This window comes from Heterodontus francisci, chromosome 26, assembly GCF_036365525.1.
Source record: "Heterodontus francisci isolate sHetFra1 chromosome 26, sHetFra1.hap1, whole genome shotgun sequence".
Lineage (NCBI taxonomy): Eukaryota > Metazoa > Chordata > Chondrichthyes > Heterodontiformes > Heterodontidae > Heterodontus > Heterodontus francisci.
Genome location: NC_090396.1, coordinates 38,259,241 through 38,281,461, shown reverse-complemented (window position 1 = coordinate 38,281,461; position 22,221 = coordinate 38,259,241). Strand labels below are relative to the sequence as shown.

The 22,221-nt window shown below is 38.2% G+C and overlaps 1 protein-coding gene across 2 annotated transcripts in view; it reads left to right on the top strand.

The window, feature by feature from the left end:
* LOC137384269 (myosin-10) overlaps nucleotides 1–20,761 on the top strand; it is a 170,660-nt gene extending 149,899 nt beyond the window's left edge. For both annotated transcript variants that reach the window (XM_068058046.1, XM_068058045.1), the window contains 13 exons: nucleotides 22–126; nucleotides 820–972; nucleotides 1,511–1,759; nucleotides 2,213–2,425; nucleotides 4,102–4,314; nucleotides 6,301–6,462; nucleotides 7,213–7,341; nucleotides 9,058–9,146; nucleotides 11,535–11,658; nucleotides 14,655–14,863; nucleotides 16,336–16,444; nucleotides 17,562–17,734; nucleotides 18,823–20,761. In XM_068058046.1, coding sequence (XP_067914147.1) covers nucleotides 22–126; nucleotides 820–972; nucleotides 1,511–1,759; nucleotides 2,213–2,425; nucleotides 4,102–4,314; nucleotides 6,301–6,462; nucleotides 7,213–7,341; nucleotides 9,058–9,146; nucleotides 11,535–11,658; nucleotides 14,655–14,863; nucleotides 16,336–16,444; nucleotides 17,562–17,734; nucleotides 18,823–18,970 — 2,076 coding nt within the window. In that variant the 3' untranslated portion in view covers nucleotides 18,971–20,761. The remainder of the gene's footprint in view (nucleotides 1–21; nucleotides 127–819; nucleotides 973–1,510; nucleotides 1,760–2,212; nucleotides 2,426–4,101; nucleotides 4,315–6,300; nucleotides 6,463–7,212; nucleotides 7,342–9,057; nucleotides 9,147–11,534; nucleotides 11,659–14,654; nucleotides 14,864–16,335; nucleotides 16,445–17,561; nucleotides 17,735–18,822) is intronic.
* The last annotated feature ends 1,460 nt before the right edge of the window (nucleotides 20,762–22,221 follow it).

The window sequence follows — 22,221 nt, the reverse complement described above, 5'->3', positions numbered from 1 at the left end:
TTTAACTCTCTCCATTCTTAGAATGAATTGGACAATGTTTCTGGGCTTCTCGAGGAAGCTGAGAAAAAAGCAATTAAACTAACCAAAGATACTGCCAGTTTGGAATCTGCACTCCAAGATACACAGGTATGTGAGCTATCACTGTTAAACGGGACATATTTTAACAAAGCTCAGTATTTTTAACCAACAGTTCATTTTTTTTTGGATGGGAGGTGGAGAAATAGATCACTTCATACACTGAATTACTAATGTCTGAGGGAGGGAGTGCTTGAGTTTAATAGGAACCTGAGAATGTTTCTCTTTCCTTAGCAAGGCTTGATCATGCAAAGCTCATCCAATCACAGAAGTCCAAATACAAATGCCTGTTTCAGCTCATGTCCTGTGTATAAAATGCATTTTATTGGTGCTTAATTGTGCCATAGCCAGCTCTGGGTTGAGGGATAAAACTATAAACTTGCGCCACTGTTGGAATATACTTCATCTGTTTACAATCCTCTTAAAGTTGATTCTTGCAGTCTGGAGAAGATTCTAACCTAGAAAAATGTTAGTTTTACAAGTTGGGGTGAGGGTGGGGAGTGGTGTAGAAAAGATAAGGAGGTAGATGTTAATGGAAGAAATGAAATGGGATTTGAATTTCACCGATTTATTTTGGCATTTTTGTTAACTAGACTAAACCGCTTAACCAACCGCAACTTGAAGGGGATTGTTTGCAGTAAACAATGGCTTGCAGCATTTTATCTTTGCTAGATTAAAGAGTGAATTTTTGTGAGTAATAAAATATTAGGTCTAAATATATTTATACACACTCTTTGTTAATAGGAACTGCTTCAGGAGGAGACGCGGCAGAAACTGAATCTCAGCAGTCGTATTCGACAGCTGGAAGAAGAGAAGAACAATCTCCAAGAACAACAAGAGGAAGAGGAAGAAGCAAAAAAGAACCTTGAAAAGCAGCTAGCAGCTCTCCATATGCAGGTTTGTTGTTGAACCATACAGGAGCAGTGCCAGTTGTAGTTATTAGGCCTGAGTACTGCTTTTTATACAGGTGACTAAAATGTCTATAATGGAATTAAATTGACTTTAAAATCAATTCTAGTGCAAGTTCAAATCAAAATATGCAAAACGTCTCAAGACCAGTTTAGCATAGATCACCACAGAAAAGCAAGTTTGTTAAAATAGGATTAGCCAACCTTTTCTTACCATGTTCAGTGACTACTTTGCACAGTAACAGACTGGTATCTGCCAAGTAAATTGTTGGTCCAGTTATATTCAGAGTTTAATATTGACTTTTTACCTATGCATCACAATTGGAAATGGTACTGGATTCACCAAAAAGTAGCAAATACCACACATACATTGCCAAGTAATAAATTTAAGCCTCCTGATTAAATATTTCATTTTTAGAATTTTATTCATACACTGAGATTTTTATGTCAATGCATCAGAAGTTTGTGCATCAATTGAATTCTGAAATGAAAAGGACATGCAATATGTGATCTGATTTGTAATTTAGCTGGTTGATACGAAGAAGAAAGTGGATGAGGATATGGGGACCATCGATGGCCTGGAAGAAGCTAAAAGAAAACTTCAGAAGGATGTAGAGGCTCTCAATCAGCGCTTTGAGGAGAAGGCAGTGGCCTATGATAAAATGGAGAAGACCAAGAACCGTCTTCAACAGGAACTTGATGATCTTTTGGTAGACCTGGACCATCAACGCCAAATAGTTTCCAACCTCGAGAAAAAACAGAAGAAATTTGATCAGGTACATTCCTTTTTACTACTTGGCTTAGTCAAGTGAAATGCCAACAAATTGGTTTTAAAAGCTGCAAAATTATTGTAGATAATTCAACTGTATTATGGTTCTGCATACTGGTTAGAGATTTATGCCAAATATACATTTCTGTTGGCATTCGAGGGGACTGCATCTTAACAGCTTTTCCATACTTTATAAGTGGTTTTCGAGCATCTTCACTGCCATTCTTTTCAAATGACTAAATTAGCAGAAGCAAAAAAGCATTAAAACATTCCAATTTGAAATATCACTTCATAGAATTCTGAATTGATTTTTGACGGACTCTTATTACTGTAAATGTTATGATGGATTTCTTTCAGCAATTTAGGGATTCATAGAATGATTATAGCATGGGGCCATTCAGCTTGTTGTGTCTGTGCTGGCTTGTTCTCAACTACAAGTTAACTTTGCTCTGTTTGTCAGATGCTGGCTGAGGAAAAGAGCATTTCTGCTCGATATGCCGAGGAAAGGGACAGGGCTGAGGCTGAAGCGAGAGAAAAGGAGACAAAGACCCTGTCGTTAACCCGAGCTCTGGATGAAGCTCTCGAAGCTAAAGAAGAACTGGAAAGACAAAACAAGCAACTCCGTGCAGAAATGGAGGACCTGATGAGCTCCAAGGATGATGTGGGCAAGAATGTAAGTTGAGTTAAGACACTGTATTGAATAATGTAAAATAATTGTTAGTTTGGTATTTTGTTTACTTTAATCATATTATGGCTTATGTTAGGAGTAGTGCACCATAAAGGCTGGCTTGGGTCTGCAAATGAAACCTGACCCAGTCCAAGTCCTTTCATTTATTCCCGCGCCCGACCCTACCACCGGAATGTTCAGTTAACTTAGCTTCCGTTTTTCACTTTCTAAACTTGTGCAGATAAGCACCAAAAACTGTAACTGGACTTGAAAGGTTGTTTTAAAAAGTACATTAAGATTGGAGCCACATACCGGAGGTGGTGGTGGTAGTGTGTACCCGACACGTGTCGTCTGGGTCAGGTCGGGTAGCCATGCTCTACTGCACCAATGTCTGAATTTTTATAATGTGGAATTTATTTCGATGAATATTTTATTACCTAGCAAGTGTAAATAGCAGCATTACTGTTGTGATATAGTTTGTCATTTCCATCAGAATTTTTCTTGGCTAAATCACCTTCAGGATTTCAGAAGTTTTAAAGCACTCAACATTAAGCAATCAGTATGTGGTTATGTGAAAACTTTAATTTTGTGTAGAACTAATTCAGGATGCAGTTTTGCCACTTTATTGAAAAAGGTTTAAAATGTAGTTTAAGCAGCAACAGGCTATGTAATCACGTATATTGCAAAATAAATGCATCAGTTGGAAAGCTGATAAAGTGTAAGAATAAACAATGGTGAGGGAGCGAAGAGCAGAAGGGATTCAGTGTGAAAATGAGGAAATTGTTATTTTGTTAGCAATAGTCTTAAGTAAATAGAACCAGATAGGGCCTTATTTTAATTGTACTAAAATTACAAGGCAGTTTATTATTTTTGCCATTACTTTGTGGAAAGACCTCGGTACAAAGATAAATACTAAATATTGAATATTAAAATAATTCTAGTTTGAAAGCTAAAATGTGACAATGCAGTAGCATGGGTGTATACATTCTCCCAGTGCACATTGCAGCAATTTCAGGAGCTCTTCCTAGCTTAATCATAAAAGTCAACTTATGCATGTGTAGGTATGTTTGATTTTCCAGCACGAGCCTTGCCTGAAGTTGGAACCCAAATAAATTCACATTCAGCCAGGGAATGCTTTCCTCAGAATGAGCACTTTTTGATTAACCCATCTACATATGCATAAAATAAAGATAACATTTCAGATTTTAATGACATTATAGGGTTGCTTTAATGTTTCTAATAGATAAGATTTTCAGTTCTTATGGGGGTTTTTTCACCATATATAACTCGGGAAGGATCTTTCAGATGTTCTAGTCCTGTTTCAAACACGAGGCTTGTATTGATGCAAATCTAAAGTCTAGAGCAAATGAAATGTTCATGCTGTAGTGGTATAAGCATATACACACTTGGTGGTTTGAAGACCATTTGACATCTCAATTCTAACATCAGCAGATGTAGACGTTTGCATTGATATCCCAAAGAACTGGCATGGGAGATCTTTTAATGGGCAAGAGAAGAGGATTCTCGCCTCTGTTTTGGGGGCAATATTGGGCTTCAGAGATGTCCAGTTATTGCAATGACAACTCGGCACTACCTCTTGAAAACCAATTTTGTGGCAGGAGTAGATTGGCAATTAATCCTTAAATAGCAGTATCTGACTGCTGTTATCTCCGTAATGATAGGTGCATGAACTGGAAAAGTCCAAGCGAGCCCTAGAACAGCAGGTGGAAGAGATGAGGACTCAGCTTGAGGAGCTGGAGGATGAGCTGCAGGCCACTGAAGATGCTAAGCTTCGTTTGGAGGTCAATATGCAGGCCATGAAGGCCCAGTTTGAGCGAGACCTGCAGGCCAGGGATGAGCAGAATGAAGAAAAGAAGAGAATGTTGGTTAAACAGGTAAATCGATAACTTACTCTTAACTAGTTCTAACAAGATATTTCTTCTAATATTGTCCTATGTATTACAGCAAGGTAAATTGGTAAAATGTATGGCTTGGAATAATAGTTGTCATAGCCTCTTGTGCCCAAATTCAAAATAGAGGTGTTGATCATCTGCAGCCATGCCATTGGACCCCATCACAACTTTGGCAGGAGTCTACTAGAATGGCTGCAAATTTGACAGTGACTGAAATGCCAGGTTCAAGGCTAACCCTCATGTTTCTTGTGCAGGCAGAGCATCCATCCCACCCTAAAAGCCACTGATGCAAATGTGAAATAGGGAGTTCCAACTTCCCGGCCTCGTTTAGCACCCTGGATAGTGCAGATCAATGGTAAATGTGGGGCCCATCTGGAAGTCTGGAGCTAAATTAGGGCATGGATTAAAATGTTTTTATTTTACATGTGACCACTGAGGCCACAACTGATTACTTTCTGGGATGGTGGGGGTTGAGAGGGACCCAGCATGTACTTTCCATCAGCTTTGGGCACTCCCACCTCACCAAAGATACTGCTTCTTCTGGTCTCTCCTTTTGATCCTGAAAATTTCAACGGATGCCGTGGGCAATTCTTGGCTACAGTGTCAGGATCTGCTGTATTTCCCCCCACAATTTTGTTCAGGACCACGGAGGTGGTTCAGTAATTATGAATGTAAGACTCTATTTAAAAACCCAGTTACACCTCATTCACCAAGGTGTAACTTTGTCAAGGGTTTTTGCAGGTAGACGAATAGCATAAAAGTGGAAGCTCTCATCTGTTCAGTGATTTTCTAGTTGATTTCCGGCTGCAGGGAATTCAACAACGCACCTTATGGAGAAGCATTAAATCACCTGACAGCAACCTCTGAATTTCCACTTTTAACTATGCATGTGTGGAATCCAGAAGTTGCTGTCAGTTTCCAAGGTATAATGATGTCAGAGTTTTGCTGTCATTATAATATCCAAGCCATTAGGTTAGTTTAAATCACTTTAGGTTGATATCCGTCTCATCAGTTTAATTCGATAATCATGGGTACCTTGAGATTTGAGTTCAGACTGGACCATAAGTATTGTCACTCAGAACTTCAGTGCTTGAGTATACAGAACAAAAGAACACTTCATTTTGCATTTGATGGCACACCGGATATCTGAAGCAAGATCCAAATTTTTATCTTGGGAGATCAGTTGTAAAACAAATTACCAGGTTCAACTTCAATTGCCTTTTTAATATGTTTCAATTGAATATAACTGCATGCATATGTATGTGATTTGTGAGAGATTGGGCACACGTAGTAGACCAGCAGGTATATGAATCTGTTCATTGACCATGACACTAAGAATTAGCACTATCTGGGATGGCATCTGATTAGTTCCTGGTGATAGTTTTACAAAATTCCTGTAGTCTTCAAAAAGTGGTTTCTCCTCTTTTTCACTTCCTTTTCCCCCTTACAAATAACATTTATCATCAAGGGTTCTGCAAAATAACTTTGTCAAGAAGTAAGTCTTGAGAAATTGGATTTTTAGCCCAGCTGTTTAGCAGCTGTTCATTGAGTCAAGTAACAAATGTGAGTATCGGGGTTGCTTGCTCTTGTTTTTCAAAATTGCCCTCAGTTGTGCTACTAAATGTAATAGGACTGTAAAGTAATGGTGTCCGTGAGAACAACAAATATGAAAAATATGAATCCTAAATGTGACTTTTGCTGTTAAGTGTATCTAACATTTTGGACAAGCAGCATGAGTTCAAATACTAGGTGATGTCACTTTGCTATAGGAGGCTGCATATGGATTTAGTGACTTCTGGGCAGAAAATAGAGCAGTGAGGAACATGTGATTCAATCTTTCACTCAAAAAAAACCCTTGCATTTATATAGCATTTGTCTTAACCTCAGCACGTCCCAAAGCATTTGCAATTCAAAAGTGCTGCATTGTTGTAACATAGGAAATTTTAATTGTGTTAATTCATCCCATAGGTTCGTGAACTTGAGGCAGAGCTAGAAGATGAACGGAAACAGCGAGCACAAGCAGTAGCTGCTAGGAAGAAACTGGAGCTGGACCTGAAAGATCTGGAAGCGCAAATTGAAGCAGCTAATAAGAGTCGTGATGAGGCAATCAAACAGCTCCGTAGACTTCAGGTAACTCTTCAGTGTTAAAAATTTACTATTACATAATTAACATGCACGAGCAAAGATATCTTTGTCTCTAAGAAAGTTAATGTTTCATTGCTATGTTAAACTGTACACTGCAGCAGTTTCCTTGCTTTTAAAGTAGCCACCATTACGTAGTTAAATGCAGCATCCAATTGAGTACAGCAAGGTCCCATATGGGAAAATGAATGACCAGATAGTCTGTTTTGTTGTGGTACTTGAGGGAGAGATGTTATGCAGGATAACAGGAAAACTTCCTGCCTCTCTCCAAATAGTACCATGGGGTTTCTTGATGCCCACTGCAACCAGACAAAACATGGGTTTAATGCTTCATTTGAAAGGCAGCATCTTCTCTCAGAACTGCAGTAAAATATCAATCTAGGTTATATGCCCAAGTCCATAAAGGGACTTCAAATTGTAACCTTCTGTGCTTGTACTAAATTGTACCTGAATAGAATCAAACTTATTCTCCTTAATCATTGTGTATTTTATTTTGTGACTCTGGAAGCACAGATGGATTTGGTAGAATCTTCATTTTTCCATAAAATGTCACTAGAAAATTCCAAAACCAGAGAGTTATTTATGGGGGAAGATCCAAGGTATATTTTCAAAGAAATGTTGGTAATTGATGGCTATTCTCTTCAGTTAAAATGGCTGTTCAAGATTCTCACTCTGGATTAACACACACATATATAATTTTGTGAATTAAAATAAACCTGTCCCTTAAAACCTTTTCAGGCACAGATGAAAGACTACCAGCGTGAGCTAGAAGAGGCTCGTGTTTCCAGAGATGAGATCTTCGCTCAGTCAAAAGAGAATGAAAAGAAATTGAAAAGTCTGGAGGCAGAAATTCTGCAACTCCATGAGGTTTGTTGGTACAATCTATCATATTCTATGTACACATACCTGTCAATCATTGCTGGTATTGGGGTGTTGGCCGAGCTAAAGTCTGTCTGGTATTTTCAGGAGCATTTATGCAGATGAAAATCTCTTGTTCAACTGTACACATCAGATTGCAAGCATCAAATTGTACGTGGAAATTGAGCAAATTTGAGATATCTATACAAATAGATAAACTTGGGGTCTGAATTTAGGTGCCAGGCAAGCTTTAATTCACCTAAATATACACAAATCTTTGGGACTGATGTACAAAATCTCTAAAGGAGCCAGTTGCATGGAAGAGTGGAAACAAAACTCTACCCGTGAAAGACTCGAGCTTCCAAATATAACAAACTATATTGAGCTCCCTTGACTGCTGAAGTAGTATATTTATGCATGGAAATTTACATGCTGTATAAATCTTAGACTGCAAGTAAGGCTGTCAAAACACCTCCCTTGAATGGATTTTTCAGTTTTTGTTTTGTTCAGTGACTGACAACTGATTATTTCAAGATGCATGACTTGACCTGTCTAAACTTGAATACTTTAATTTGGACAATTCAATTGCCTATCAGCACTAAAGTGCACTATTTGTTAATGACTTGGATAACTGAGAACAATATATCCAACTTTGCCAAAAGCATAAAGATTTGTGGTGGCATAGCAAGCAGCGTGGACAGGACCATAAAATTACAAAGACGTTGATAGGTTAAGTGAATAAATGAAACAGTGGCAGATGGAATTCGACACGGGTAAGTGTGAGTCATCCATTTTGGACCAAATAAAATAGATTCAAGTATTTAAATAGTGAAAATCTAGGAATAATGAAAGTCCAAAGAGATTTAGTGCTTCATATACATAAATCGCTAAAATGTAATGTACTAAAAATAATCATAAAGGCAAACATTTCATTAGCCTTTATAACTAAAGGGCTCAAATATTAAGAGGACAATTTTTTGCTGCAGCAATGCAAAACCCTGGTTAGACCACATCTAGAGTAATGGGCCCTGTGCCTTGCAATATATTGATCTTTGAAGGAATGCTGTGCAGATTCACCAGCATGTTGCCAGGACTCTGAGGATAGATTACATGAACTGGATTCCATGGAATCTAGAAGGTTAAGAAGTGATTGAGATTTTTAAGATCTTGTAATGTATTAATGAGGTAGATAGAGAAACTTTACCTGCTGATGGGCGTGTCCAGGATAAGGGGACATAACTTTACAGTCAGAGCCAGGCCATTTAGGAGAGAAGTTAGGAAACACTTCTACACAAGGCTAACAGAAGTGTGGAACGCTTTCTCACAATTTTAAAGTGCTTAAGATTTTTACGAGGTAAGATATTAAGGGAGCCAAGGTGGATGGATGGATGGAATTTGGATAGAGATCGGCAATATCTCATTCAATGGTTGAAAAGGGGCTGAATGACCTACTCCTATGTCCCTATATTTAAAAAAAAAACAAGTTAAGAACAGTAAAACTTGGAGCACTACTTTTCAAATGTAGTGTATCTTATGGATTGTTAGCAACATTGAATTGCTCTAAGTTATGTCATAGTTTTAATTGGGTTGCAATATGATAATGTGACTAATGCACTTGGAACTAAAAGAGTTGCTTTATTTATTCTGAGAATATTTTTCATTCAGTACAATTACTGATCTGCACAACTGAACTTTGCATGATACTGAACCTATATAATTTTGAAGGAACTGGCTGCCTCGGAGCGAGCACGTCGCCATGCAGAGCAGGAACGTGATGAACTGGCAGATGAAATCGCAAACAGCGCTTCTGGAAAGTAAGGAAGCATGGCATAGGCCCATTGCTCCAGTACTTAATATTGTGAGATGTTTATTTAAATCCCAAGTTTAAATCTAAATGAAATTCACGTTTTGCCAACAGCAATACAGACTGGATCTGATCATATCTCGAGTTCACAATTGGCTGAACTTGATACCCAGCTGTAAGATGTTTATAAAGAAACGAAGCAGTTCTAAGTTGTAAAGTTTCCTTCAGGACATGTTTCTATGTGTTTATAATGTCAAAAATTCAAGTTTATAGTTGCAAGTTTATTTTTAATTGTAAAAATTCATGTTGACTTTGAATTTTTTTTTTTTGCTCAATTTGTTTGTCTATCCCTACAGATCTATCTGAAATGCTCTGGCCCTTCCTATGTAAATTGTGATTTAAATGCATAAACTTGGCCTGTTGCCGAGAGTACCTTGAGGTAACTTTAAGTTGCCACCTGAAGTTTATTCATGGTCAAGTTTCACTAAAGATCAGTCTTTCCTCCTAGATTATTCCTCTTCCTTTCCTGTGATGTTTTTCCACGGGTACCAGTACTGTTCCTTGTCCAAGTGGACATGCTGTTTTTTTTGTCTTCTCTGCACCACCCCTGCTCTCTTTTTCCCCCCCCCCCCCCCCCCCCCTTGTGTAGGTAATAAGTTCCAGCAGGTTATTTGACTTGACATTGCTAAAAATTCTGATTTGTTCCTTGATCCATGTTTATGTGCAAGTGATTTCTAGGCGAGATCATGAAACTAATCAGCAGTACAAAATCTTGGACACAGAAGTCTATTGTATAAATCATGCGCAAATACAACTCAGAGGAGAGGGGGAAAACATTTTCCACACAACATAGGTATTTGCTCTAGTTTAATAGATTCTGGCAAAACCATGTCTAGGCAAATAACGTACCTTTTCAGATAGGCAGTATGGCACATAGTTTCCTATCACGAGCTAAATAAGCTTCATAGCCTGCATCACTGTCACTTTCTTCTGCTGGTAACTAGGCTCAGTGAAGTTATATAATAGCACGAGCAACCAATTCTGGGCACTTGACAGTCATATTAAGAAGTAAATTTAAGCAGGCAGTTTTAGACTGATGAAAGACACCTACTGGAAGTGGAATGACTCCCTACATTGGGCTTCTTCTTGGGCGGCGCAGTGGTTAGCACCGCAGCCTCACGGCTCCAGTGACCCGGGTTCAGTTCTGGGTACTGCCTGTGCGGAGTTTGCAGGTTCTCCCTGTGACCACGTGGGTTTCCGCCGGGTGCTCCGGTTTCCTCCCACAGCCAAAGACTTGCAGGTTGATAGATAAATTGGCCATTGTAAATTGCCCCTAGTGTAGGTAGGTGGTAGGGAATATGGGGTTAATGTAGGATTAGTATAAATGGTTGGTTGTTGGTCGGCACAGACTCCGGCCGAAGGGCCTGTTTTAGTGCTGTATCTCTAAATAAATAAAATAAGTTTGCAGCAGAGAAAGTAGGTAAAATGAGCTTTCCACCTATTTTGATACTTTCTGGACATTGCTCAGACAGACTGCACAATGGCACAAGTAGCCCCAAGGAAAAATACTTGCATATTAAAGCCTTTCTGTCAGAATTTAACTGCAGCACATACCAGTTAGCTTTCTGTGAAGTGTTTTGTAATTTTTAAATTCCGTTTAAAGGTGAGATACAAAAGCAAATTTAGGTCTTAAGTTCTGTGTGGGAATGCCCCATCTTGTATTGATCTACTTCAGTATCACCATTTGAAATGTGGAGAATACAGAATGAATAAGATAGATGAGATTACCTAACTTTGAATCTTCATTCTTTTAAAATTAATTCATGTTCCATACACCGCAACCTTTAATCCATCTCTGATTACAGGGAACTAGAACAATGCTGCCTATGTGTTGCTCTAAATGCACTGAGCAGGTGCAGAATTGGTGTGCTAGCTTGGGGAAATGACATGGGTATGCAGTCAAGTAGCTGATTAGCTTAAAAATCAGAATAAACTGGCACATGTCATGTGGTTTTATGACATGAGTAGAATATCCAGTGCCTTGCCAACTACTTTCAAGCACATTTTTCAGAACCTGGGCTATACCGCCTATGGTATAAACAGGTAACCTACCTTACAAACAATGTCCCCTTATTTTGTGCACGCCCTGCTCCTTCCAGTGTGTGGTACCTTTAATTTTTTTTTTGCGCACGTGCGATATCTTAAAGGGGGCAACTTGTAAACGGCATATGTGGTACCTTGCGGGTTGTTACATGCTGATGCTCACCTGCAGCATCGAGGAATTTGCTTACAAACCACAAGTTCTTGTCTCAATTCTATCTGATCTATTTGGTTTCACTAAATGTTGGAGCATATACTTTTAATCTGAATTCTCTTAATATACTGTCTGATTCCTCAGGTCTGCTTTATTGGATGAGAAACGTCGCCTGGAAGCTCGTATCGCCCAGTTAGAGGAAGAGCTTGAAGAAGAACAGAGCAACATGGAGCTCCTCAACGATCGATTCCGAAAAACAACGATGCAGGTTTGATTTTTACTCTTAATCACCTATTTAAAATAACTCTTTACTGTGCTAGGCCTGACTGTTGTAAATCTTCCCATTGGGAACATTAGTGGTGCAATTCCTATTTGTTTTGTTATGAAGGTGTTTCCATGTTTTAAATTTTTTTTGAGGACTTTGGCGCAGTGGTTAGCCCCACAGCCTCACAGCTCCAGGGACCCGGGTTCAATTCTGGGTACTGCCTGTGCGGAGTTTGCAAGTTCTTCCTGTGACCGCGTGGGTTTTCGCCGGGTGCTCTGGTTTCCTCCCACCGCCAAAGACTTGCAGGTGATGGGTAAATTGGCCATTGTAAATTGCCCCTAGTGTAGGTAGGTGGTAGGGAATATGGGATTACTGTAGGGTTAGTATAAATGGGTGGCTCTTGGTCGGCACAGACTTGGTGGGCCGAAGGACCTGTTTCAGTGCTGTATCTCTAAATAAAAGTCTGTGGAAAGATTGGAGGCGTGCCGGACTTGTTTTCTTTCCAAAAAGGTCACTGGAAGAACTTGGGCCTTTGTTTAAAAACACAATTACTGGAAGTCACGTGTCTTAAGCTAAGTAAACAGCAGGGGAGCCTTCTGACTATGGGAGGAGTTTACAGAGAAGTGACAGGTCAAGATTTATGGTGGTAAAGAGTTTTTCAGTTTTGGATATTATTTTGAGTCAGCTGGGGGTAAGCTTGTTGAGAATGAAGCCACCAGCTCATCCTTTTCCACCTCTTTGAGAAACCCTGAGTATCCAGTGTGATAGCTGAAACCCCTGATGCAGTGATTTTCCTGGAAAGGCTGCCAGATTAATCCCCGATGTTGCGTGAAGAGAATTGCTCCAGAAAGATCCCAGTGATCGCCATCTGCGTGTATTTAGATGCCAAACCAAAAGACCAGCTGAGAACATGTTAATTCTTGAAGAAAAAGGATAAGAAATGATAAGTATTTGGTCAGTGTTTTTTTGTCTTTATGGAAAGTGAATCTCTGCAGAGAAAACTTTATTTTTTCTTCAACAAATTCACACACACCAGTTAGTTATTTTAGAAGGGTATATATTTAGACTTTCATATTTCAACCTGTGTTAATAAGCTGTGCATCTTTATTCAATGTTAATAAATTAATTTTCTTTATTAAAGAAGCCTGGTTGGTGGATTTTATTCTGAAACGAAAATGGATTATGTATTTAATTGGCCATATCGGTAACTGGGTAAACATTTAAATATATGTTGTGACCCATGGAGAAGTGGAACTAGAGAAAGACAGTGCACTCCTCCAGCCTCGGTTGTAACAGTTTTGAATACATTGCCTCTTTGGCATTTTATATTTCATTTTTCTACCTTATGAATGATGTATAATGTGATAAATCTACATAATTAAGAAGCTTTCAAACAATGAAAGTTACAACCAATAATTATGTAAGTGGAGTTAGTATATGCCAAAAGTGTTTACATTAATTAAGTAGCTGCAACTTCTCAACAAAGGCACTGAAGGAGTTTCTCAAAGTATTCATTTCTATCACTGGACCCTGAAAACACATTTGTGTCTCTTTCACTTGCTGAGTATTCCTGTGGAGAAACTGTGGAATGACCTTTTGTCACCACATGTCATGCTGTTATGGTCCTGGATACAATTATCTGAAAAGCTAAAAGTTCTTTGTGGTATTTTACTGAAGCGCAGTACGGCCACCAATGCACAAAGATCCTCTACAGTAGCTGCTCTTAGATTATGGGATGCTTGCGCCACTGACTTCCCCAGCTTAGAACAAAGTCAAAGTTTATTCACTTGTTACGTGGGTAATGGGAATTTTTTTCAATTCTTCACTAAAGCAATAATGTAGTATTAGGACTATGGTTTGTGAAGTCAGATGTTTCAAGTCACTGAAGCTCTCTTTTTATTAATGCCTTGCAGAGGTTTAGCTATAATGTAGCCCCAAGTGTTACTTTGAACACCTTGAGCAGGTCAAAGGTCAGTGTGCTAATGAATTACACTCTGTCCCCATCCCTTTTTTTTCACCCCCCCCCCCCCCCCCCAACCCCCAAAAGTTGAACTTTCATCCCTTCTTATGTAGAGTAAGAATCCAGCCCACATATTAAAAGGAGAAAACCAAAGGAAAATTACAAGCAGGCATCCTTGCTTAGAAACCAGAATTTCAACTGTCAGGGCCCATTTCTCAACTGGCTTTGATGTTCTATGTAAAGTTGGTTAGATTTGCTAGAGATATACTTGACTGACTTTGAGGGCAGGGTAAATCCTTCCAGAATCTTTCCTCAGGTAATCCATCAGGAAGATAGCATTTGTGATCAAATGGAGATTTATTTTGTCTGAGAAATGGGTCATGCTGCTGCCTTCATGCTTCCTTTAGTTATTCACTGATTTCAGCTATGCACTGCAGTCTGTTGCTAGGTCAAAGCTTCACTTTGGTACATGTAGTTTAACAAGGTGTTCCATGCCTACAAATGATTGTATAAGCTGTATGTGGACAGTGGATTGTCTTGGGAATTAGAGTAGTTGTTCAAAATGTTGCTGAACATGGTGAAACCTTAGAATTCCTTTACTGCAGTAGGCATTCTAAAGTTTGTTCCATTTCATTGTATTTTCATTTTTAATATCCATTTTCTTGGTCATTAGCTGTCTTTTTAAACGTGCTTACTTGAAAATTTCAGATAACTTGTAAAATGAAAGTAAAAGAATGATGCATAGTTCTGCTCCAAGGATCACCTCAATACAAAGTATTGGTACTTTCTCAATTCAGTGGGTCAGCGCTATTATTAAATCTGATGTTGCAAAAATACAGTGAACTATAATTCCTTAGTTCCAATGGCTGACCATTTAAAAAAAAATATATAGCAGAGTTAATAAATTAGTGTTGGCCAAGGAAGTAGTACCTAATTACACTGGAGGTCCTTAGTTAAAGCCATAATATTGGAGAAACACTTGGTAAAGCCCTGGATTTCTGACTCTTAACTTGTTCTGGTTCAACTTCCTTTGTGCCAGGTTGAAACTCTGAATTCGGAGCTTGCTAGCGAGCGCAGTGCTGGACAAAAGAGTGAAAATGCACGGCAACAACTTGAGCGACAAAACAAGGAACTCAAAGCCAAACTGCAGGAGCTGGAGGGATCAGTCAAGTCCAAATTCAAGTCAACCATTTCTGCACTGGAGGCCAAGATAGCGCAGCTGGAGGAACAACTTGAACAGGAAGCAAAGTAAAACCACTATGTATTAAATTTATATGAAGCAGTTTATACTTGGTTCCTGCCAGTTTCACTTTAATTATTTTAATAACATAAGGAACTTGGCCCACCTAACCCCAGAAAATTATGGTGTTTTTTGAATCTTGTAACTGAAATCAAGTTGCAAAAATCCTTCCAGGGCATTTTTCCCCCATATGCCTGTATGCATGTAATAAAATGCATTCTAATTGCTTTAAGTTTCATTTTTATATTCTGATCTATTCACTATTGGCCTTGCTAAATGAGCCCCAATTCAGTTACATTTTTATGAAAAAGGAAAATGAATGCACAATTTGTTTTATCCAAGGGAATGATACTTTTTTTAAAAAAAAACTTTATTGTCCTTGGAGCAATAAATACTAGTTGGATGATGGAATGAAGTTCATTAAAATTAAAATTTTAATTAAAGTTAAGCTGCAGTTGAAATGATTGAAGCAGCAGCCATGGCTGCTTATGATAGCTCCTTGTGGACTCAGTAACTTCCCTGATGTTAACAGTGCTCATTGTTAGGCGGGATGTGGGGTGGGGGTGGCGATAACATTGCAGAAAACTGTCAATAAATAATGTACATCGGGATTGTAATACAGAATGACCATGCAAATCAATTTGATCATGGTGGCTAATTGGTATTTAATTTTGAAAATGTAACTTTTCAAAACCTAATTTCAAACAAAATGTGACCAGTGATAATTCCATTTTATTCAATGCAATCTCCTGTGCAATTAGTCAGTGCTAGAATTACCACATTGATTTTTATCCCTTAGGTTCAGTGTGAAGCAAAATAGCATCACATCAGTGCATTTTCCTATGCATTGTAATACTGGAGTTTTAAAAAAATCTCTATTGGTGTCCATGTTATAGCAGTTAATATCTATTCAAATTAGAAGGTAGTGTTACAGGTAACATTTAAAACTCTTTGCTTTTGAAATTTGCTTTTGTGAATTATCAATGACTATAACATTTAACTTAAAATTTTCTAAAGGATAGGATTTTTTTTAGCTTTACTGCAGTTGAGAAAGCATCACTTTGAACTAATTTATAACTAGTAATTGTCATCTTGCCCCCTAAAGGAGATGTGGTGATACAGCAGAAAGGTAAATATTTCCTTCATTCATAATCTGTTCTGATCAAATAACATAAGCAGTGTGACATGGAATCTGCAAAATGCCCCCTGAACATTTTATACAAATTTGCTTGTTTTGTTAGGTATCTTTTATTTGAGTTATCTATTTTATATCAGGATCTGATCTGAATAGGTATCTCAATTGTCACGATATGTCATGTCTGCTTCCATAACTGTGTATTAGCACTTAAGCCAGACATGATGTTTGTTGCTAATATTTGTGTGAATCTTTGCAAATTTGATTTCATCTTTTGGGCAAATATCTAGACCTTAATTTACAATCTTCTAGCTTTCATATGGACTGGTGACTTTGTTTTCACAGAGAGCGAGCAGCAGCCAACAAACTGGTGCGTCGCACAGAAAAGAAGCTAAAGGAGGTGTATATGCAGGTTGAAGATGAACGTAGACATGCAGATCAGTACAAAGAACAGGTAACTTTTCAGTCTCTCGTCTTAAAACAAAACTTCAGTATAGAGTATTGTCTGCTCACGTGAAGTATATTTTAAAAAGAACTTTTTAATATTGAAAGAAATGCATCCTGCTGTCTTTCCACTGTCATCTTGCAATGGTATTCTGATTAGATGTTCATGCAAATGTAAGTTTCTAAAGTTCCACATCCAAGTCCAGGTAAATTTGTTAAACTTGGAATTTGAAGTGATCCATAGAGATTTGGAAGCAATAGCATGCAACTTGAGTCTTCCTTTGACCTATCAAATGGCAGATAACTATTTCACATAGTTGAAGCTTTGCAGTTGCTGTTAACAATTATTATTCAGCTTTAAAAGCCAGCACAGCAATATGGTAATACATAGCATTGGGGGTAATTTTAATTTTCAGTGATGGTGTGAACCGGAGGATATTGGATGAGCTGCCCATTATACACCCCACTCAAATTTTTCTTTCTGCTGCAGGTACTGTAAATTGGCAGGGTGTATAACAGGTGGCCATAATGCTCATTTTACACATCACCAAAAATTAAAAATTCCCTCATTTAGCCTTACATTAAAGTGGACAAAACTGCATGGTGCCGCCTGACTTTTAGATTTGTGTGGGTAGATTTTAATTTTCGGTCAGCTGACCAGTAGATAGTCAGCTGGCTCCACAAAAATCTAATGTGGGGAGAAAAGTCTTGGAGCAGCAAGAAATGGTCTCCATTAAGGATTGCTGGTTAGTCTGCTTGACACCAGGCAAACTGCGCAGACAACACATCCCATATAATTTCAATCGAGGTCCTAACTGCATCATAGGACCCCGATTTGCATGGTACATGTGGATACTCCTTCTAGAAGTGTTTTTGGCTGGAGGGCTGTTACTGCTTCATCAACACTGAGTTCGGCAGCTTAAATCTGCCTTCATGAAGTTCACATCCTTCTGCTTTCTCACTTAGGACCATATGGAATAATTGGACTACAGAAACTTATGGAGGGCTATTAAGTAACTTTAGCAATAGAAAAATGAAAATCAGTTGCTGCAATGTTTATTTTTAAGCAAATAGTTACTATTTTTTGAAAAAAAGACATTAGTAGAGATGGCAAATATTTTCTCCAGGTTGAGAAGTCCAACTCGCGCATGAAACAACTCAAACGGCAGTTGGAGGAGGCAGAAGAGGAGGCGACACGTGCAAATGCAGCCCGCCGGAAACTTCAGCGGGAGTTGGATGATACCACAGAGACTGCTGAGGCTATGAATCGTGAGGTCAACACTCTGAAGAGCCGGCTCAGGTAGTGCAAGTTTTATTCAGAGATTGTACTTGTATTTCGAAAGAGAAAAGTTCTATTGTTTAAGAAGAACAAGATAAGATGAGTTCCAGATGAAATTTGGATCACTCTGCTTTAACTATATTTTTCTCCACATTGAGCCTGAGGAGTGTGGTTCAGGACCATATTGAGCAGTTAATATTAACTTATTTAATATTTTTAATTTTAATTACCAGTCCTAGGTCTCCATTAAACTACTGTCATTGTGTATAGAATTGTAAATTAGCTTTTCATTGCATGTAACTTCAAATAAATCTTGAGACACTCACTTGGCAAGTAGGACCAGATACTATCACTACAACTATCGCACTACTACTCCCTGACTTGAAGATAATGTGTGCGCCCAACATGGTGTTTATTTCATCACTTTTTCTGCCACTCCTTCTCTGCCCACCACCGCCCACTCCCCCACTCTAATTTTTGGTGCTTTGGGACAAATGTATACAAGGAAATATATTACTTCAATTTTAGTATCTGTGGTCCAGGTAAAAAAGCAAGATGTTTCCTTGACTTGAATCTGTCACAGGCAAATGTAGCTTTTCCATTTCCAACAGCAGCCATTTTATGTTGCATTTGAATGAAATTACCAATTTTGTGCCAAATATTTAAGTAGTTTTGTGCTGTTGGTCCAAGGCCACTAGAATTAGCTAAATTCTTTTGCAGAAAATGCTTTTTGCAAGCAATAAGAATTATTCTGGGCAGGTGTCTCAACCGGGTTCCAAAGGTGAAAGGACTTTTCTGCTAAACCCCAATAACCATTCAGTCCCTTGCTGAATCAGTATTAACACAGTACAAACCTGGCCATTATTTAACTTTCCAAAAAGCCAAATTCCTCAACCAGGTTTTATTTCACTTTTGCCAGTTTCCAATGTCGCAATAAAATGGATGGATACAAAACTCTTGACAATCTGTTTGATAGTCAGTGTCTTGATACCAATACAAATAGCTGTATGTCGGGTTTACTACCAAGTCCAACAGAATGGGTGCTGTAATCATACACCATTGACTTGTAATATTTAGCACTGTATTGATATTTTGTTCCATCTCTCTAGGAGAGGAGGTAGTGCTCTGACATTTACAACTAGTCGAACAGGAAGGCGTGCACTGCAGCTGGAGGGCACCGCACTTGAACTCTCAGATGATGACGTTGACAATAAAGGGGGTGATCTCAATGAAACGCAGACAAGCCAGGGAGAGTAGAGCCATTTCCTCATCAGCATGGCATGCCCTGCTTTGATTTAGGAGAGCCTCTTGAGCATAAGAATGATTTCTGAACTGCTGACTTCTGATTCTCTCTGCCTTTTTTATTTTTTAAACTGGCAAGTTATAAAATCATATAAGCCATTGTCCTCTTGCGTCTTAATTTTCTTTTGTCTCAACATACTGCAACTGCACCCTGCATATTGTATTCACACAATTGCTTTCCTAAATTGTCTTTGATAATAAAGTACTAATTTGAGCACATATTGACTGAGACACCTGAATTTTCTCTGGAAACCTGATTAAATTCTGGACATCATTAAGGTGGGATTGGGAGGAGTCTTGTGTATTACTATGCATGCTACATGTACAAATAAACATGTATTTCCATATATAATTTTTGGGCAATGGCATAGAATTTATCAAGTTATTAATCTGCAGCTAACTGCTGCATAAAGACCAAACTCTGACCATTGCTAGATCTGTATAAGCAAGTTTTATAATGCAGAATGAGAAATTGAAATAAGTCTGTTCGGACTGCAGTATCTGGTTAGCTTGAGTATATTAAATGCAAGGACTGACCTAAACTCTTCGTGCCAACATATTTTGAGTAACCAGTGATTACAGATCATATATAGGATAGTTACCCAATTTTAGCTACACAAGTATCCTTGAAATACAGTCTGTCACAATGTAATTTCATTCACATATTTGCATCATGATTTATAATGTGCATTCACTCATGTTGCCCAATAAATTTGTTAACTTTTAAACCATTTTTTTTCTTCAAATTACTAGAGGGGACTTAAAGGTAGCAATGGCTGTTGGTGTTCAGATAATTTGCACAAATCATTTTGAAGTAAGTACAATTATTAAGTGTTCAATAGCTATACTGGAAGTCAAAACGTTGTACTTCAAATGTGTTATTGTGTTTGAACTATTTGTGTCTCTTGTTTTCTCTCATAGCTGCCGTACACAGTGGGCATCAGTATTTCAGACACTTCTGATGTGATATATCCCTTAGTAACAATTTTTTACCCTTTAAATGTGGATGCAAACTGGCTTTGAGAGGATGGACCCAGCTGTTGAATGATCATTGTTGGCCTTTTTTGTATTGTACCACTGAGCACTAATGAACAGTATAAGGCAATATTCTAGTTAGTTACAACCCAACAATCTGATCTTGCATTATTTCATTTCCAAATTGTTTTCAGCATCCCAAAAGACTATTTTTAGATATGAGGTGATATACACTTGGTCTTTGGAAATCCATGAAATACAGTCCCCACAAGCTACCAGATGCTGCGTGATTTAAAATCATACAAATCAATTCATATCTATCTCCTGTTCTGACCAGAGTTGCATCTGGAGCTATATAAACAGAGTTCAGAAAGTGCCTTAGACATGGCTTAAAATTTGATTACAAAAGCAAGCATCACAGTTGAAACCAATATAGTACATTATGCTGAGCATGTAACCATTAAAATGGTTTTATATTTTACATGCAGCTGTGCTTCACGCCTTGTGCGACCCTTGTGATCAGAATATTCTATAGGGGTTTAACTCAGTGTTACTGAATATGTACCTTGAGCCTTCTGTACCAAGCAGGAATTACTCAATTTCTTCTGGTTTAAAGCTTTAACATCTGTTTGAAGTATTTTTACTGTACTGGCTGTTGACCACCAGGCGCTGTTGTTCTCATACCTTTGTATACCTGTGTTTCTAGACAGCTATACCATTCAATAAAAATTTCTTTGGAAACAATTTTTTTAAAAAACAATAAACTTATTAAATGCAACATTTTTGTTTTGTTCTACTTTTATGTTGAACGCCTTTTTATCAAATTCATTTTTAATAAAATATATGAAGGGGAAATATGTATAGTGAAATGAGATTTCTCCTACAAAATGTTCCAAATAAAATTTTCAGCCTGTAGAAAAAAAGCTATGGTTCTCATACAGTAGATGTGAAAAGGGGGAAAATAGTCTCCATGTTTAAAAACACGCATGATCCTTGCTTGGTTAAGTTAATTGATCTTGACCAGAACTGTAAGGGCCGGGGTAACTTGAGCTCCATGTTCCCAAAGTGAGGAAAGAAAAGTCAGCCAGAGTTCCCACTCTTGATTATTCTCTACTGACATAAGTAGGTGTGGGTGTTGGCAAAGGGCAAAGTAAGACTCTTGTTATGCCTCCCCCTTTATGTATGTATAGCCTGCCACTGTGCAGGCTGATGCATAAAGAATGTCTGGGCAAGGTTAATGAGTAGCTGCCTATGTCTATGCAATTGTATCATTGCATGAATTGCTGTCTTCACAAAAGAAATGAGAACAGTCTTCACAAAATTTAAGAGTAATAAATTTGGATAAAACATTTTAGGGAGTCACCACATCGGTTTGGAAGGGAAGCTAGATGGAGGTTTGAATGTTCTGTGAATTTACTTCAGTGCTGCATAGAGATGATTAAAAGGTAACTTTCTTTCACCTTGAGGAAAGAGTATGCATCAAGCTATATGAAATAGTAATTTACTAAAAGGAATTTGGTTAATAGCTTGAGTTTCAATTGGGTGGTTTCTCTGAATCTTAGTTATAGCATTTTCCCAGAAATTATCATTGTGGCCTTGAGTGCTGGCAATTGAGCCTTGAAGCCCAAGCAATTTGGCCTTATTTGCAGTTCCAGTTTTTATTTGCAGGGTTCTGCTGTTTGAATATTTTGGAGTTGGAAGCTTGAGAAAAGGCTGTTCCCAGCATTGTTTAGTCTTTGCTGGATAATCCTAAATCTGGACACTAAGATCAATCTGTATTAGAAAATTGAAATCTATGCAAATTGTGAAAACAAACTTTATAAATGTGCCCAAAGCTATTCAGACACCTCTGCTCTATAATATAAAAACAAGAAATGCTGGAAATACTTAGCAGGTCTGGCAGCATCTGTGGAGAGAGAAGCAGAGCTAATGTTTCAGGTCAGTGACCCTTCATCAGAACTGGCACATGTTAGAAATGTAATAGGTTATAAGCAAATAAAGCGGGGGTGAGGCAAGAGATAACAAAAAGGCAAGGTGTTGATAGGACAGAGGGTCAGAGAGAATAACTGACCAAGTGGTCATGGAGCAAAGGCAAACGATATGTTAACGGTGTGTACTTTTTTGATGTTTGTTTCGAGTTTGTCTAATGCTTCCATATTCAAAGTACCATGTGGGATCATTCTTTTGACTTCTGCACCCTCTTCGATGCAGGTTATGTAGCTTTTGAAATA